Source organism: Taurulus bubalis (assembly GCF_910589615.1).
Source record: "Taurulus bubalis genome assembly, chromosome: 18".
Taxonomy (NCBI): Eukaryota; Metazoa; Chordata; class Actinopteri; order Perciformes; family Cottidae; genus Taurulus; species Taurulus bubalis.
This window is the reverse complement of record NC_136606.1, coordinates 8,613,127-8,632,836: the sequence shown is the minus strand read 5'-3', so window position 1 is coordinate 8,632,836 and position 19,710 is coordinate 8,613,127. Positions and strand designations below refer to the sequence as shown.

The 19,710-nt window shown below is 40.5% G+C and overlaps 2 protein-coding genes across 2 annotated transcripts; one reads left to right on the top strand and one right to left on the bottom strand.

Moving 5' to 3' along the window:
* Positions 1–188: 188 nt before the first annotated feature.
* On the bottom strand, positions 189–8,431 carry pcolce2b (procollagen C-endopeptidase enhancer 2b; the record flags this gene model as incomplete). The annotated part of the gene is made up of 9 exons (XM_079234013.1): positions 189–1,318; positions 1,676–1,843; positions 4,138–4,221; positions 5,168–5,331; positions 5,424–5,560; positions 6,023–6,147; positions 7,224–7,479; positions 7,887–7,995; positions 8,298–8,431. The coding sequence occupies 9 exons, from the start codon at positions 8,429–8,431 to the stop codon at positions 1,188–1,190; spliced, it is 1,308 nt and encodes a 435-aa protein (XP_079090139.1). The 3' UTR covers positions 189–1,187.
* Positions 8,432–9,483: 1,052 nt separating this feature from the next.
* On the top strand, positions 9,484–19,693 carry u2surp (U2 snRNP-associated SURP domain containing; the record flags this gene model as incomplete). The annotated part of the gene is made up of 26 exons (XM_079234036.1): positions 9,484–9,528; positions 10,330–10,428; positions 10,561–10,672; positions 10,778–10,902; positions 11,006–11,076; positions 11,238–11,326; positions 11,469–11,504; positions 11,609–11,691; positions 12,390–12,555; positions 12,681–12,892; positions 13,297–13,340; positions 15,761–15,865; positions 15,959–16,025; positions 16,175–16,338; positions 16,482–16,644; positions 16,765–16,844; positions 16,939–17,026; positions 17,139–17,276; positions 17,406–17,595; positions 17,738–17,818; positions 17,952–18,003; positions 18,094–18,241; positions 18,351–18,461; positions 18,547–18,674; positions 18,791–18,976; positions 19,162–19,693. 26 exons carry the CDS (start codon positions 9,484–9,486, stop codon positions 19,295–19,297), a joined length of 2,919 nt encoding a protein of 972 aa, XP_079090162.1. The 3' UTR covers positions 19,298–19,693.
* Positions 19,694–19,710: the final 17 nt, after the last annotated feature.

Below are 19,710 nucleotides of genomic sequence, written 5' to 3'. Positions count from 1 at the left end.
AGCCATGAAGATTGTCAACTGCCAGCGGTCCAGTCCACGTGAGAGTCACATTACACACACCTGACTTATTCTCAGGCTTATCATAGCTGCCTTGACCTCTCAACATACCAATCCACATATTATTTGGCATTATTCGGTTTCCAGCTGAAAGTTATTGGACAAAAACAGACAAACATAAGGAATATGTTCAAGGAGTTTTATTTGGGAAGATGAAAACAATAAAATATAAATAATATTCACAGACTTTTTCATATGAAAATATTTTTTCATTTCATACCTCTGCCTTTAAAAAACAAGTAAATGATGTATGCTGGTAGCGGTGCTTTGCATCTGTAAACAAACTAATGAAAAAGAGCTTTAGCTAGGAAGTTCCTCTTTTGTTTCACATAAAACCAGCATAGAATCTTTCAAAAAGAATCACATACATATTAAATATTGCACTTTTCATTATCACTTAAAAAATGTCCAAATCCTGACCATTGAAATTAAAGTCACAAAAATGAACTCCAGACTACCTTCATTAAAAAAATCAGCTGTGACAAATCCCCTATGGATATTAGGCTTGGGAAATTGAAGACTATATTTGTTTAATGCACACTAAATAATAAATCCCACTATTTATTCACTCAAAGGGAAACATCTGAAAAGTAGAATGTGGGAAAATATGAAATTAATCGTACCATCACAGGACACGGTCAGATGTGGATACTGGACGTTTTAAACAATCTGATTAATGTTTGTTTTATGAAGCACATCGCGATACTTGATATGCTGGGCTCCTGTTACTGGCTACAAGTTAAATTCCTGCTCAGAGCATAACAGGAAAGTGACTAGTCAGACTGAGAATGGGCTGTGGAAGAGCGTTGGAAACAACTCATTTCTTTTGCTGATTACTCTGAGGTTGCAAATAAGACTAACAGACTAGTCTCTTAATAGAGGAGAAGTACTTAATGCCTTCTTGTTTATTCTAAAAACATGTGAGCAAAATTAATAAATAAAAAAATCAAAGTTGCGCTTAATTAAATGAATAATGTAGATTTTATGTTTTGTTTTGTTGTCTTTGCATCCAGTTTCAGTTATATCGTTGGCCTGTGTTTGTGTTGTTGAGATTTTTCGCTTAATTGTTTCCATCCACAGCTGAGCCTCACGCAAACGTGTCCAGTGGAAATCCTCGGCGTTACTGGAACTCAGCACCGCTTGTTTTTCAGAACATTGAGTCCTTTCTGGTTCTTTGTCTTAAACGCCAAAACAAAGTGCTGAGGGGCGATTTTCCCCCGGCCCTCCTCGTCCACCTGGCCCATGAAGACGTAGTTCAAGCCTGGTGAGGTCACACACAAAACACCTGAATGCAGTGGCGGAACGGCAGAGACATTCAGGGAGGCCAAATATCAGAATCTCCGAGCGGTAGATCTGTATACCATATGTTTATATGCATACATATAAACATATTTAATGTTGCGACTGTTTGGACAGTGAGTTCTGCCGCTCACCTCATACCTTGGGGCAAACTCTATCAACTGAGCATGACGGCACAGCAGAGGAGGCAAACTCAGAGCCATAAGTTATTTAAAACAGTCAGCCAGGAGCTTTATATTGATTATCATCATCATCTGGATATGGATTTTTTTTTTTTTTTTGCCAATTTGATTTAGCCAGCAGCACTTTGTGAACTCACCTCTTCTGATGAACGGACACTTCTTGCACAGGATAATGATCTTGGTGCTCATGGTCTTTCCTGCCTGCTGGATGGCCAGGCTGCCTTCTTTATACACGTTGATGATGGAGACAGTGGCGTACATACTTCCTCCTCTCATCACAGCAGTGATGACTGTCCCAGTTATCACTGTCATAGACACACACGTGCACACAGGTAATGACACATAAACATATACATGAAAATCCACTAAAATAGTATACCACTTAAAGACAATATTGTGTGCCTTTCATGACCACGATGACACACTTCCTCATAAACCAGGAGAAAGCCTATGGATCTAGAGATCATCTCTACTGTGGTAAGTTTCTGGGCTGTGGTTAGAACAAAAGCCAAACCTTTAGACATAGCAACAGCAGCGGCATAATGACACTTTGTAAAAACAAAAGAGTAAAAGAAGATGTCGCTAACTCATATATGAAAGACAATAACACGATTACAGGTGAGGCTGTGTTTATGCACACTGATGCTTTCAGCTAAATGCTGGCATGGTAACATTTTAGCATGTTAGCATGCTAACATAAGCTCATTAAAACTAAGCACAAAGTACAGCTGAGGCTGATGGGAATGTCAGGAGATCAATAAAGTTACTATAATTCCTCCTGAATCCCGCACAGTCAGTATGATTCATCTTCTGGGAACCACAATTGTCAATGAGATATTTCCGGGAATCTGCTGCTGGTGAAAAGTCAGAGGATGACCAAATTCAAAGGAATCCTCTGTTCACCCTGGACATCTTCACCACATTTCATGACAATCCATATGATAGTTAAAATAGTCATGTTATTATACTGGAAGCCAAAGATCTTTAGCCCGACTCGAGAGAAAAAGTCATGTAATTGCCATTTAATGTAGAGCTGTAGGGCTAATGTGTGTAATGAGAAGAACTCAGCAGATCAGAGAAAGGGGAGCCTGGCATTTAAAGAGGGGCATTTAACATAGACTTAGTTGTGGTGAAGGGAATCTGCTTTTTTATTGTCGTCATCAATAATCCAAGATAAATGTGAACACTGTTCGTTCCTGTCTGTGAAGTGCAGCCTGTCTGTAAAAACGTCATGGTGAATTAACAGCACAGCCTCTCATCGTCTCCTTACAGGCTTTCAACACTCCCCCTTTGACCTTTTTATGGCTCCTTCATCCATCCATGAGCTAATAGCTCCTTCACAAAAACTCAGAAAACACATCAAGGATATCACTTACTTTCAAAGTTAAGTATTTCCATGATTTGGCCCTGTCTGTGACAAGTTAAATGTGTGATATCATAATTGTCGACCAGAGAGTTAAAATGTTTTGAGTCAGTGACGGTAATTTGATAAGAAACTATACAATCTAGTATAGAGAGAAAGCAGATAGCACAAATGTATTTTTGTATTTTGGGACACTGGCAAACAAAACAAAGACACTAAAACTGTTAAACTCTATAAGAAAACATCTTATAGGTCATCTGTCTGAATACAGAATTGCTAACTACTGTATCTCACAGTTATTTATATTCGGTTATGCTCACGAATGTGTGAGTCATTTCCTGTTTAGTCTGTCCAGGTCTTCAAAAGTACAAAAACCTACTGTTTGTTGCCTGGACCTGACCTTTAGCCAGTGGAGCGAGAGGGAATCACGTTTCATTCAGTATGAACAGGATTCTTTTCATTGATGGTACCAACATGTCTGGACTTCACTACGGTTTCATTTCCTGACAGGGAGGAGAATAGCCAGAGGACTGCCTTTTTATGCTAATGTTATATAAACCAGGAAACTGCTTTTATCAATTCAAAGGGCATATATCACAATATATGATTAAACAATAGCAATGATTATTAATTAGAGTCTACCGTCTCGCCACTTCATTCAAATGTATTGTCACATACTGTGTGCTGACTCCACCTCCACATCACACGGGTCACTTTGTCCACATGCACCACCACGTCGCCTTTCCTCAGTTCCTGATGCAATTCCAAGTGAACTCTTTGAAATGCCAACCCAACACATGTGGTAAACATCTCAAAGGAGGAAAGCATCGGAGAGCAGGAGAGTAGCAAACGGAGGCCGAGTCTGAATCAACACGCTCATTTATCAACAGTTTACCCACAGTCAGAGGCTGAGTGTGTGCGTGTGTGTGTGTGTGTGTGTGTGTGTTTACACTGGATGTAACTGTGTTCTACTGTATACACCCCTTAGCTTCCTGACAAGGAAGTCTTTGAGATGCGCAGTGAGAAATCAGAGGAGCAAATAGTGACATGATCAGGACTGTAAACTGCTTGTTCGGGGAGATTTGTGAATCTTTGAAGAATGTGTACTGTGTTTACTTCGCATGTATGTACAATAACAGTAAATATGTACAGTAATAACATTACCAGAACTGGGACATATCAGGGACTGTTCCTTATGTGGTTCAAATAAATTGCAATAAGCACTGATGTTCTTACCAAAATTGCTGGAGCAGTAATTGCTCTCAAGTGTTCCTCGTCTTTTGCATTTCTGCTGGCAGAGGGCTACCGAGTACTTCAGAGCTGCGGGGACACACATACACAATAAAATTCAGTCTCTGCATTTTTGCCTGCCAGTGATACAAGCGTGTAAGTTATGGTTGCATCTGTTTCTACTGTGGTTTATTTACAGATTGTTCTCAGTAACACAAGAGTCTCTCCAAAAGACTGTTGGTCGGCCTCGGAGACAATGTGCAGTGTGTAAAATAGAGAGATAATGTGGAGGGAACATCTGCTTTTCGAGTTAGAGATATAGTAAAGAATCCATAAAGGAAAGAATCAAGAAAATACAAGGTGACAGTCTCAATATTATTCTTACTGGAGAAGGAAAAGTCAGGAATGATAAACCAACCAGAAAGCAACTGTCACAATATGACATCATGACAGGGAGACGCCAAAATAACCTGGCTTGACGAAGAGAAAAAACAACAGTGTGTGTGAATGTGAGTTTGAGTATGAAAACGAGCTGCGATTCTGGGTGCGGACACATGCCCACATTATATATGAACTATGCACAAAGAGAAAGGTGAGCGAAAGACAGTTTGATGTTGTGTTTGAACATGTGGAATAGGACCTGCAGTCTCCAGTAATGTATGTTATATTCACTCGTTGAACTATAAAGAATGATGCATCACAACTGCATGTCAAATTGTGAAGATCCACAGTTTAGCTTGACCTTTTTTTTCGTTTAACGGACCACTTTTGTGCATTTTATTTAAAATGGTTAGACTTCTTAAGTATAAATCGTGTTAAAAGGACTGTAGCAGCACACTTCACGTCTTTTTTTCTTGCCCAGATCTGCTATTAGAAGTAGAATGCAGATGTCCCTTGCTTTCAAAGTGAAAGATAAACCCCACATGTTAGCAGGAGAATCCAGTAGTGCAAAGCCAGCATGTCTCATAGCTACATCAACAAAGACAGATGTGAGAAGACCTCAAGAGGTTTTTATTGGATAAAAGTTGCTACCTACGTATGGGCCTGGTGGTGACTGGCTGTGTGGTAGTGGTGGGTGGTATCGTGGTGATGGAGAATTTCTTTGGTCTGAACTTGTAGTGTCCAATGAAGCCGTCTGCGGTTAGACTGAGATCTGACAGGAACTGGATGAGGAGCTGGTTCCCGTCGGAGAACACTGGCCTGCAAAGAAACGCAGACAAGCAGACTGAGTGTAAACTGAGAGGAATTCATAGGATGGACGTTTTAGTGAAAATAAAATCAGAATCACCTACGCTGGGGGGCTGTCTCCACAATATTTGCCAATTCTCTTGGCATCGTTGATTTCTGCCCCATTGAAAATGGAGACGTGGTCGTAGCGGCAGTAGTTATCCCTTTCCACATCAAACTTCTCAAACTTGACTTCAATAATCTGCCGCAGGAGACACACCACAAAGAAAATATTATGTCATGCAACAAAGCTTGTAATAGAGCTATCAAGGTAGGCTTTGAATAAAGGGTACTCTATCATTTGTGGGATGACGTGGTCTTGTTCCACACCCATTGCACATTGAGCTGCCCTAAAAGAGTGCTTCACAATTTAGCATTGCACTCCTATAAGTAAGTCGAGGTCATGTAGGACAGTTTAATTGAAAAAAGTATCAAAATCCACACAGAATAACTAGAGATATATTGTTTTAGTCCATGCATTATTCTTCTGAAACCTGGTGCCTACATTACCCATAATTCAGGGGTTATTATGCTAGTCACAAAAGGCTTTATACAACTTTTTTTCACATATTCAGTATTCCCCAAGACCTGTAAAATAACTTTCATTTAACATCTCCTTTTAGTAAGAAACAAATTAAATGAATATATTTTGGAACACTCTGACCTGGTTCTTTGGTGCAACAATGTGCCAGGAGCAGGTGACTCCAGCTGGATAGTCCTTCTCAGGCCAGTTGGGTGTTTTGAAAGACCCAGAGGGCTTGTCCAATCTACCTCCACAGTACTGGTCACCTGTGGAGTAATGACATATATTAACCTTGGAGAGTCACCAGGAATTATCTGCAAAATATCTGTCCTGTTCTCTGAGGGGAATGATCCTAATTCTTAACCAGGAACATTATATGATCCTGTAATGATCCTGATGTAAAAGGAGCCCTCATTGCTTTGTCATTATATGCACCCTAAAAAGTCAGTCATTAGTCCTGCAGAGGACAGTGTAAAAAAGACAGTATGCTTCCAAGGTCGTCGTTTAATAATAACACATGTTGTTCAGACAAAATCTCTTAAAGACATGTTTTCTTTGTAACATACACTGAGATGCATGTTTTCTTTCCAACACGAAGAAGTGCAATTTAGCACAGTGACAAAAATAGCCACTGTGCAGTTTTGACAACGCTAAAGGACGTTATGGCAACAGTCCACATCCATCCATTGTGTAGAGCCAGACCGGCCAGTTAAATAGATATCATCCATCACAGCTGTCAGCTCCTTGGGTACAGAGCACCAGCCATTAAAATTCCACAAAAGCAGAAGAAGTGACTTTGCAACCCTGCAGAGAGGAAGAGGCTCATTCAACTCTAAGTAATACTTCTGACCTGTGCCTTCTACTAAAGTGCTCCACAAAATGTCAGTGAGAAATTCCACATCATACTGCGAAAAGTGTTAAGATATTCCTCCCTTTTGGAAACTTAAACCCAGAGTCTTGTCTCTGAAAAGTGAAACTCAGAAAGCTCACCGTTTTTTACTGATCCGAAGACAACCTACACTTCTTTTTTTGTTTTACTGCATATCTGCATGCCTAGAAACTGAATTCTGCTTGAGGAAGTCATTTTGTTCTCTGTCTGTCTGGGTATAGTGGGACCATGCAATGACTTCGCTGTAGCAACTTCTGTTGTACAGCCTTCTTAACTTGCTTTTTAGAGACTGACTGTATGCCAACACAGACACACTCCTAGGCCAGTATCAAATTCCTTTAAGGAGGGAAGTCATGGTATTCTCTACACCTTGGCACCTACGTGTAGGGCAGCGACATAAGAGCCAACATGCCAAAGCTATTCTCGAAGCTTCTTCTTCCCATGTTTGCCTACCTCTTTCATGTGGGTTGGCAGCAGAGAAAACGGTCAGGAAGCCACTCCCAGCTGTGTTGGCATCAGATATCATCTGTAGGAGCATCTTGTTGCCCGTGGAAACCAGTGCTCCTGGCTTGAACGTCCCACAGAAGCGACCAAGCCTCTGCCCACTGACATGGCCACTGTATACATCCACATAGTCGTAGCGGCACAGGTTGTCGTTCTCCAAGTCAATAAAGCGGAATGACAGGACCACTACCTTTCCCTCAGGGACCTGGATGTGAATTAACAAGAGGGCATTCAGGGTTACACATACATCAATATGAGAGTAGAATGTTGTTGTTGTTTTAAATGATGTAAAACTATGTTATTCACATGTGATAGCAGACACTAACAACATATTTTTGACAGTAGGTCTGACTTATGTAAAAGCAAAATAAAACTTGGTCCAGCCAACACCTTGACTGTTTAAATCTACAGTCATGTAATGGAGGGAGCCAGTCAGCAAAAACCGCATTAAACTGGCTGTGGTTGAGTATTTTTAGAAGGAAATTGGGAGTTTGGGGTTAGAGAATCACATCATTATATTGTGCTGTTTGCTGTGTTTTTAATTAACACTTTTGCTATGAATGTTATCATCGTCACTATGAAAGCTAAACGTGAATATGAAATTGGACTCACTGTGATTCTCCACACACATTTGGTATTTGGAGGGTAAACTCCTGGGTACCCCTGGCTCCCGATTACTCCAGAGTCCCCTGTAATATTTCCGCCGCATGTGAAGGTTGGTCTGGATGGGGGAAAGAAGGTTTACTATTTTCAAAATATAAAATGTTGATGGTGTGTGAAAACAATAAACATGTGTCATGGTTAACGACAGTCTGCGGTTGATTTAACGCAGACTTAATTCAATGCGCCACATGTCCTGACTGGAGGCACTCCGCCGGACTGCAGAAAAATTCCTCGAAATAAACTCCAGTCCACTGTCGCTGCTTCTCCACAGTCCACACGCCACACGGGATCCTTGACACCTTGCTCACTCATAAATCTTTCAAATCGATTAAACATAAATCAATAAAATACAAGGTGTACCTCTGCTGAGACTGCGCGCAAACCTCTGTCCAGAACAGTAGACTCCATGCGCAAAAAACACTGCATGTTCTCCACATAGTTGGGTGAACGCAGCAGGCTCTTCGCCTGTTTTCAACCCGTGACATGAATGGCATTGTGTTCAGCGGCTCAAACGGTGGCGCAAAGTCGGCTCCCCAGGAGTTCCTGCAGGGAGTTTCAGTATAACTGCAAGCCGGAGCAGATGAATATAGCGTTTGTTCTGCGTGTAAAGGAGGGACGGAGCACAGGCTGCTGCTTTTTTTTTTTTTTTTTAAAGAGAGAGAGAGAGAGAGAGAGAAAAAAGAAATTACAGAAGCACTGGGAGGGTTTGAGGTCTCGCATTAGTTTCCTACGACACCTGGCCTGAAAAACCTTGAAGGAGGTGGCATGAATAAACTTGACTCCCGAAGTCATACATGAATGGTTTGGTATTCCATCTAATATGGACCATATACACATACATTATACATACATATGGCAGAGATATCACATGTGCCTGCAATGAGATAAACAGAACTGGCAGATGTGACAGAGGATAACTGTGGCACCTGTTTATTTATTTTTTAAACATGAATGCACATTTTATAGCTTGAAGCATCATTCAATTTATGCATATATGTTCAAATAGGTATAGCCGTAGGTTGGACGTTGTCAAAATAATATTATTCTAACGGTATCAGAGATACTTGAGAGATACAATGAGAGCGATAGAGAGGAGAGCACCACCTGCTGGACTAGCCATGGTACAAGCAGCTACTTGGCACATATTTTATACCCAATAATTAAACAGTCTCACACAAATGCACTGTTATTTTCATACATCAATTCAATTACTCTACAGATTAAGCTATTGCATCATACACCTATGTATATGCGAAGCTACAAATATGTAGTCCCAGGCTTTGTGACATCCCAGTAAAACAATTGTAAAAATATATATATATATATATGTAAGTGATTGTGTAAAACGAGAGCTCATTGTCTCAAATGCAAATTTTCATAAACTTGCTTTTGTTTGTTTGTTGTTCTTGTAAATATCACCACCAAAGAGTGACAGTGAAAATAAGTTTACTCCATCAATGATTCGATGATAGATTGTGTCGCCTGGAGTTTCACGTTTGCGGCTATCATGTAATCGACGATCGATTTTATGTTAGTCACACAAAAGATGGCGGACCGAACGCCTGGTGGCTCTCAGAAAGCTAGCGCGAAGGTGAATTTACCATTTGTACTTGCATTAGCTAGGAGTTTTCTGTTGCAATGAAACGATGTAAATATTAGTATGCCTGAACAACCTTGACTGCTTATCTATTTAAAGCACGCAGGAGACTCGAGTTACGAGAGTGCGCAATGGTGGTAGCTAGCTACCAACGTGCTAAAGCTAGCCACACTGGCTAGTTTAGCTAAGCTAAGCGATGTAGCTAACAAGAAGGACTAGTCGGGGCCGTTGACCCAAAAACGAAGTACTGTTAGCGCAGCTAACAAGCTGGTGGTGATCCAGCCAGACACAAGAACAACATTGAGTTAATTCATGTTTGAATTCAGAATAACTGTTTCAATGTAATATTTTGTAACTCGGGCCTAACAATATTTGAGCCTTAGCTGGGTCCTTGTTTCAGTCATTCGCAGATTATTGCGTTCAGTCGGTGGCTTGTTTAGGCCTCTGGGTCATTTTGCTCAGTTATATTTACATCCGGATGCAACTTAGTTTAACATGTGCAGTATTTGCAAAGTACAGAATAACCGTCAAAGGTTAGGCCGATGGTTTACAATCTACAAGTGGACACAGCCCACTTTGCGGTGCAGTTCCGGTAATGGATCCCGCGTAACCTACCTGTCAACATGATCGCTGTCACACTTTCTCAATCATCTAAATAATAATAATGAATACTATTTGGAGTAATATTGATCCACGTGGTGTACTGTATATGTCATGTGAACTACAATTTAGAGTTCAATTGCGTGATTACGAAATACCTGTTGAACGCCAACCACGGTTTGTTTACATCGACAGGCGTTGCTTGAGAGCAAATTGAAGTCTTTCAGCATTGGCAAAATGGCAGTGGCAAAGAGGACGCTAAGCAAGAAGGAACAAGATGAAATAAAGAAAAAAGTGAGTATTGTCTTCCTTTCCAGAGACAATTGTCTATATGATCTGTGGTAACTGGGTACACATTGCATAACAATACTTGTCTGTTAGATGATACATGTGTTTATTTACTTTGACACTGGTTTCTGTGTTCAGGAGGATGAGCGGGCGGCAGCAGAGATTTATGAGGAGTTTCTTGCTGCTTTTGAAGGAGGGGATGGCAAGGTCAAGGCCTTTGTCCGTGGTGGTATTGCAAATGCATCAAAAGGTACAACACTTTTACTTTAAGTGTAAAGTTACATCAACATCCTCCATCCATGACTTAATGTAACTGTAGTGGAATACACAACAAACACACTCTTTCACCTTTCAGAGGAGGCTGCTGCAGATGAGAAGAAAGGAAAATTGTACAAGCCCAAGTCACGTTTCGATAACCAAACAAAAAGCCTTTTGCCTTTGGATACCCCACCTCAGTTTTTAGTATTGGACAAAAGAAATGTAAGTACTATCACAGTCAACAAGTAGCTTCTCCTGTAAATGCTGTAGTTAATGATGCTTTGTTTTTGACTGTGTTGGTATTATTTCCACATGTGTATTTCAGCCTGCGAAGAAAAATACTGAGAAGGAAAAAAAGAAGAGCAACTTGGAGCTCTTCAAAGAAGAACTAAAACAGTAAGTTCCAGTATAGTAACCTTTTTGATATTTTAACTGTTTAAAGTAGTGGAAATGAGTGTTCCCAGGTTTTACTGTTGGGAATAGTGCAGTTCCAAAAGTAAGAATGTGTAAATTGAAAATAAGTTGTGTGTAATTGTTTTGCTTGCACATTCCTACAGAATACAGGAAGAAAGGGATGAAAGACACAAGCTGAAAGGACGTGTTAGTCGCTTCGAACCTCTCTCGGGCACGGATGGAAGACGCTCAGGTACGTGTAATAAAGCTTCATGACTGTTTCATTTACTAACTTAGCCTGAAATGGCTCCACCCCGCACGCCTCAATCCACTCACCCATCCCCGTCCACTTTTGCCCTGAAACAAAATTTATACTGCATTTCTGCTTCTTTTAGCGGATGGTTCTTCAAGAAGAAACCGTCCGTCCAGTGGTAATTTTGACTCATTAAGTGGCTGTGAATATCCTCATCTTGCTAAGAAAATATGTTGTCCTGTCCAACACCAAAGGAAATTCTTCTCTTTTCTGTTTCTGCAGTTTTGGATGATTGTGCGCCAGGTTCCCATGATGTTGGAGACCCATCCACTACTAACTTGTATCTCGGAAACATCAATCCACAGGTGAATTTTTATCCGAACATATATGAAATGGTGAAAGGAGACTGAACTGAACTAAAGCACTGACTGACGTAGCTTTGCTGTCATCAGAAGAGCATGGTTTGAGCGTGTTACTTTTAGGGCTGTCAACATGAATTGTAATATGTATTTGAAAACAATAAGATGTCTATTCAAATATGAAAAATAATTTTCAATTGTGAAAAAAGATTTACACAGGAAATTACATACAGTAAACTCGACCTCAAGTAGAAACATTCAGTTCCCAGAGATCACTCTATTCAGCTGCCACTTTATTTAGGTTTTTGCAGTCAAATAAAGAGGTATCGTATAGATGACTCATTGGTCCAATGCGCTGCTTTCAAGGGTGACAGGAATAAATAAAAACAAGACCTTTAGACAAAAGTTCAGCTTAAAGCGGCGTGCTGTGCAATGCTGCATCGCTGACAGCCAACTAGGACAGTGACATAGACATAATGGTCAGAAACGATATTCAAATAGTTCGAACCTGTGTTTTTTTTAAGGATGAATATTTAAATGTCATTTTTGGCTTATTTTGACAGCCCTGGTTGCTTTGCTATGGGACAACTCTAAATACAAAATGTGTTGTTTATAGTCCTAATTTCAAGTGTTTATGTTGTGCAGATATTAGCAAATGCCAATTTATGAAGTCATACCTTCATAACATACCTTTTACATTTTAGATGAATGAGGAGATGCTGTGTCAAGAGTTTGGCCGTTATGGTCCGCTGGCCAGTGTGAAGATCATGTGGCCGAGAACAGATGAGGAGAGGGCTCGGGAGAGGAACTGTGGTTTTGTGGCTTTCATGAACAGGAGGGATGCTGAGCGAGCACTCAAGAACCTAAATGGTAAATTACATTATTTTTGTAATTTTTATATATATATATATATATATATATATATATATATATATATATTACTCCACATTGTAAGCAGTAGTGTATATTCATTAATATTTGTACTCTCCTTACAGGAAAGATGATAATGAACTTTGAGATGAAATTAGGATGGGGCAAAGGTGTGCCCATCCCACCCCACCCCATCTACATCCCTCCTTCCATGATGGAGCACACACTCCCCCCACCTCCCTCTGGCCTACCCTTCAATGCACAGCCCCGGGAGAGGCTAAAGAACCCCACCGCTCCCATGCTTCCTCCACCTAAGAACAAGGAGGAGTTTGAGAAGGTAACTTGGCATGTCAGCCTAGGATTTTCTCATGGGTTATGGCAGTGTTTTGTTAATTCAGCTGGTAAGATGTTAGCCTTTATAATGAGCAGTCGGTACATGTTTTATTCCATTTATGTAAGTGATAGTTTTTGTCTTGCTGAATTAAACTACTTTTGCACTATATATATCAAAGTCTGGGTATAAGAAAATGTTAGCGTGTGGAAAAATGCTCAGTGTTACAGAGAGGTTTTATGGTTAATGAATCCAGTGTCAGGGGTATTTGGCTATTAGTAAAACTGACGGCAGTAAAGGAAAGTTGTTGTCTATTTGCACTTTAAAATGCATTTTTTATATTTTTCACCTGTTGCCTTTTAACAATACTCACATTCTATGTTTATTATCTGATGTGACTTCATATACAGACTCTGTCGCAAGCCATAGTCAAAGTGGTTATCCCAACAGAAAGGTACATGTTTTTCTTTTTTTAAATTGGTGTTCAAACTTAGAAAAAACATCCCATAATGAAGCTAAAGTTTGATCAATTGATCACTGCATGCTACAGGGGTCTGGTCAGTATGGGTGAGCAATGGTCGAGGCTGTTGTACGATGTCATCATATCAGTAGATAGACTAATACTGACCAACACGTTTGTTTTGTACCTTGCTCTTTCACACCATCACTCATGTTTCCTTTACAGTATGTAGCAAAAGCATCTTGTTAGTGCTTATTTAATCATGAATTTAGTCCATCACAGTTCCACTCCATACATCAACATTTAATTGTGTTGTTTTTCAACTTTTTGGCACGTTTCTCTGCCACATACATAGTCTGCTGATTCTAGATCTGTAGTTGTGAAATCCTGCTTTCTGACCATTGCTCACTCAGACCGTCTACCCCCTTGGCCTCTGTCACTCTATTAGGAGCTCAGTAAATCTGGCCCCTGCCAACAAATCCAAAACTTGCACTATTATTATATATATGACCTTTGACATTGGCCTTGGTGAGCAGCACAAGTTGAACTGTCTGCAGCAGCGAGGGACCTGAAAAGCATCATGGGATGGATTGGGAAAGTATACTGACTTTTACCCCGCCATTGGTACGATCGGCTCCAATACAAGTAAATGTATTCTGTGTTGTCAAATGAAAGACATCCTTTGTCTTGTCGGACACCTTAGGCTATTTGTATGCAGCCTGCACCATATATCTCCCCAAAATTGTCACAGAGGAACTTTAAGTGATCTCATTTGCACTGTATTCAGTTTTTACCAACTCCACCAGCAAATATCATGTTTAGCCTATTTAGGCCATCAATCCTGTACTGCTTTGGTTCTTCTTCACTTCACATAGTCAGGACATGAGTGGGGATTGAGAGGCACTGTATTTACAGACTTTTCAGTTAAAACAGTGTCTTGTCAATGTCTCGCTTCTACTTTCCCAAGTTCTTCAGCTTCACTTGTAGATTTCAAAGAAAGGGCCCATGCAGTGCAATGTAATTAAGACTTGCTGCACTGTATCCTTAAAGAACATGGGCACAAACTTGATGGAAAAACTTATCAAGTACTTTAAAAACTGTAACTACTAGTACCTGAATTGTTCATTTTTTTTCTTCTCAATATTTCTTAATTACTATAAAGGTTTGGTAACACTTTCTATGATTCCCATGTCTATAATGCATTATAGATATTGTTATGATGCATATTAATTGTTTTTTAGCACTGTATAATTATAGTTTTGGGCACCAAATTCTGTGTCACAAGAATCTAAGAGGTCATCAAAATATTGCCCTTAGATTTTGTGATATTTCTTTCACTTAGGACCTACCACATAGGATAACTTATAATAACATATTGCATTTCAACAACGATTGGTCAAACATTTGTGAAAAATACTTTTTTACTATTAAACTAATCGTCATTTTGACTCAACCACGGGGGTTATAAAGTAGAGCAGAGATTTAATTTGCGGCGGTATTTTGCTGGCGGCAACCTCCGGTGGTGAGAAATAAAACCAAAACTTTCAGTTCATCAAATGGCCACTGGAGTCTTGACTCCAAAAGCAAATCAATCTCCATAGACCTCCATGTTGAAATGGCCAATTTTACAGCTGGTAAAAAAAAAAAAAAAAAAAGAAGCAGCTGTAGCTAATATACCCGTTCATAACAATTGTAAAGCTGGAATATTTTCATACAACTCGCCTGTTTAAAGGGTTATGGTTGTCACTTCCAAGATGCTGATATTCTGTTATACGTTAGTATCGAGTCTTACGGCGGGGAATTGCAGTATTACTCACGGGGGAAACAAACCCGAGCTGGCTCGTGTCACTACGGTGAAATATTCTTTGGTTCGATTCTGCTTACCGTCAGCTTACAGTATCGATTATAACGCATGATAAGTATGTTTTATCATGGGTCATAGACATGGGTCCTAGAAAGTGTTATTGAAAGGTTTACTGTAACATTCGTTGTTATTTAAGTTTGTTTTTTTGGCAGCATTGATGTATAAATGTTATACATAGGCTCAGGTTACGTTTGATTTATGCCTGGTTATGTGACACTCTTACCAGTTGTTTATTAAAATACGCCTCACTTTACCTGTCACAGTAAATTAGTAATGAATAGTTTGTTATTTTGGCCGAGTCATTTGACAGGCAAGTGATATGTTCTGCCAGGTACATTATAACAAGCACTATTCAGTTACTGCCTGCTGCATGTCACATCTGCAGTGATGATCAACAACAATTGTCAAGTGTGCATCGGGTCGGTCAAGAGGCGGCTGTTCAGAGTGTCAAACCACCAAGCAAAATGAAACTTTCAACAGACAGGCTTTTGTAGTGGTCAATAGTCAGGCCTGTCTGAATCCGTTTGCTTTAACTGTGTTTTTCTTGTAGGAATTTACTCTCTCTCATCCACCGAATGATCGAGTTTGTGGTGCGTGAAGGCCCAATGTTTGAAGCCATGATCATGAACAGAGAAATCAACAATGCTATGTACAGGTCAGCGCCACTGCACATCAGTAATGTTAACTTTTTAGCATTTTAGTCAAGTTAATAGTATTTGCATGCTCATGTTTCTGATTTTTCTTCCAGGTTTCTATTTGAGAACCAAAGCCCAGCACATGTATACTACCGGTGGAAGCTCTACACCATACTACAGGTTTGTTTGAATAAAAAATGTGCTTGGTTTGAGCATAAAGTTTCAGTGGTACTCTTCCCCCATTAAAGACAACTGTAATAATAATGATGATGATGTGATCACAGTTCAGCAGGTATTGTTTTGATATTAACTGTAAATTACTTGCTCAGGGTGAAGCACCAGTCAAGTGGAAAACGGAGGACTTTAGGATGTTTAAGAATGGCTCCTTGTGGCATCCGCCTCCTCTTAATCCATACCTCCATGGTCCTTATGATGATGGTGAAGAAGAGGAGGAAGACGAGGACGGCAGCAGGAAAGGCTGCTTGAAAGTGGAGTAAGACCATTTCCTTATGCTTTTTGACATGATCCAGTTAAAAATGTAGTCCTACACTGTATCATCTCATGAGTCATCAAACGTTGTGCATAAATGCTCTTGCAGTTGGCTAGATCGTTATTTATTGCCCTTCATCTTTGCAGTGAGCGGGACAAACTAGAGGAGATGCTTCGTGCTATGACGCCCAGGAGGGGAGACATAGCAGAAGCCATGTTGTTTTGTCTCGGTCGCGCCGAAGCCGCTGAGGAGATTGTGGAGTGCGTCACAGAGTCTCTCTCCATCCTCAAAACCCCTCTTCCCAAGAAGGCAAGATGAAGCGGCAATTTTTTTTTCAAGGAAAAGGGCCAACAACACGCATGAATATTAAATTCCGTGCAAACCTTCTTGTGAAACGAATACAAGAAAATGTTCTCTTTTACATTTCAGATTGCACGGTTATATCTAGTTTCTGATGTGCTGTACAACTCTTCTGCCAAAGTATCCAATGCGTCCTACTACAGAAAATAGTGAGTATTGCACAACACTGTCCATTTAAGATGGGAATACCACGGCCGCCTACTTCTGTTTTCAAATTCACATTCATGCTCTTCCCCTCAACAGTTTTGAGACGAAGCTATGCCAGGTTTTTGCTGACCTCAACGCAACGTACAAATCGATACAGGGCCACCTTCAGAGTGAGAACTTTAAGGTACAACACATCCAAATCTCGCTAATAAAACTAAACCGAAATGATTTACCACTATCTGTTTGTCTGCAACATTGTCACTCAACCATCCTTCAACTTTTCTTCCTTGTGGCAGCAACGAGTCATGGCGTGTTTCCGGGCATGGGAGGACTGGGCTGTGTACCCAGACCCCTTCCTCATCAAGCTGCAGAACATCTTCCTGGGTCTCGTTAATCTCGCTGCAGAGAAGGAACCCCCTGTCGTCATTGTGGAAGTACATGATGCAACAATACTTGACCATTATAATATTCTAAAAATGATACTATAACTTTTGCTTTCCAACCGTATCCCTTGAGTTGCACAAGCTTGATTATAGTTTTTTCGTGTGCTATCTTTGGTGCAGGCTGAGCCGGCAGAGGACATTGATGGGGCTCCAATCGGGGAGTATGGAGATGAAACTATGCTGGAGGATGTGGATGGGGTGCCGATTGACGCAGGGCCCATTGATGGAGCTCCTATTGACGGAGCGCCCCTGGATGACCTAGACGGTGTTCCTATCAAGCCAATGGAAGAAGACATAGATGGGATACCTTGTGAGTTATGCAGAAACCCACACAGGTTGTTGTTTGAGGTTGTTGTTTGAGGTGGTTGTTAAGGATTTCAGTCCTACATGCTCTACTATATGCAGCTCTTGTAAAGTTGCTAAATTTCTTGCTATTTTTCTGGTTTTCATAGTGGATCCGTCCAAGGATGTAACCTTCAAAGTAGCACCCTCAAAATGGGAGGCGGTGGATGATACAGAGTTACAAGCTCAAGGTGAGACGTTTAGCTGGCATTAAACTACGACATTTAACACATGAAAAGCTTTGACTTAAGTACTTAAATTATTCGTCACCAATTTGGTTGTTTGCATTCTTAGTTGCAGTTTTAACTTTTGTTTGCTCTTTAGCTGTGACGACTTCAAAATGGGAGGCATTTGAGCAGCCAGAAGAAACAAAAAAGTAAGTTTTATTTGTGTGCTATCTTGAGAGAAATGTTTTCTGCAGATACATTGCTGCATCTTTTTAAATCAACTGTTTCCAACTCTGAAGGGATGAGGAGGACAGTGACTATGATGACAGGAGCCCTCGCTCGGATGATAATCAGAGCTACTCAAACCTCATCAGAGAGGACTCGGACGTTAAGGCCAAAATGTCTGAAATGAATGAGGAGAAACGCACAAAGCTCAGAGAAATAGAGGTACTTCATAACTATAAGAAGCCCACATACCACATGATTAGCACATCAGGATGCTTGTGCTGATAAAATTCATTGTTTTGACCATTTTCCTTTTATGGTGTTCACCCAGGTTAAGGTCATGAAGTTCCAGGATGAGCTGGAGTCTGGAAAAAGGCCAAAGAAGCCTGGGCAGAGTCTTCAGGAGCAGGTGGAGCACTACAGGGACAAATTACTACAAAAGGTATTGAAGTTGGGCTCTGCAGATTTGACTATAGATGGTATCAATTACAGTAATTGAAATTCAAAATTTGATTAATTTATTGTAGGAAAAGGAAAAGGAGAAACTTGAACGGGAGAAAGAGAAGGAGAAGAAAGAGAAGGAGAAAGCTGAGGCCCGTTTAAATGCTTTGAAAAAGGAAAAAGAAAAGGACGACACGCCAACCAGGAAAGAGAGGTGAGACAACCATGGCAACCTGCGGTGTTGTCAACAATCACTTCAGGTGTAATTTATAAAACATAGGATTTGTTTAACTTCCTATCTGACAGATATTTCTCCTCTCCGGTTGATAGGAAGCGGCGTCGCAGTGGGTCACCCAGTCCAACGAGGAGTAGCACCCGAAGAGGCCGTTCATCCTCACCTCGTTCAGAGCGGTCAGAAAAATCAGAACGCTCCGACCGCTCGTACTCTAAAGACACATCTTCCCACTCCACCCATAAAGACTCCCCGCGATCAAGCAACAAAAAGTCCTCAAAGAGGTGAGACGATCTGTCCAGTGCTTTCGCTCATGCTGTCATTAAAGCCAGGTTTTGGTCTGACTCACAAGTTCCTTATACCAGAATGATAATGTGGGATGTTCTGGACATGCAAGACTACATTTTGATTTTCTTGTATTAATTGCAGAGTGGTTAGGAGAGTTGAAACATTCTTTTTGCCTCAATAGATCACCCTCACCTCGCACACCCAAACGATCCAGGAGGTCGCGCTCCAAGACGCCCAAGAAATCGGCGAAGAAATCCCGCTCCAAATCAAAGTCACCTCACCGGTCTCATAAAAAATCCAAGAAGAGCAAACACTGACATCTTTTCTTTTCAACCTCAAAACCAGCCTATTATCCTCCCCTCTTCATTCTTCCCTTTTCTGCGCCGTGTTGTATAAAAGATTGACTGAATGATTTGGTAGCTGAAGATCTCTGCCCAAATGTTAATGTATAGATAATGAAGAGTGGAGGTGTTGCATGGGTTGCCATCAGCTGTATCAAATGGATGGGGCCATTACTGTTTTATATTGTACAAAAAAAATAATGTGCTTTGTGTGTGTCCTGATTCCCCAACACGTCCCAATGGAATTCATCCATGTGGTAGACCACACCCGAACAGTGTTATGACTATAGTCATATTCATGCTGTCATTTTCTGTTTTTGTAGTTAACATGAAAAAGGATTCCTAATAAACAAATGTCATTTTTAAATCAAACATGGTGTGGACATTCA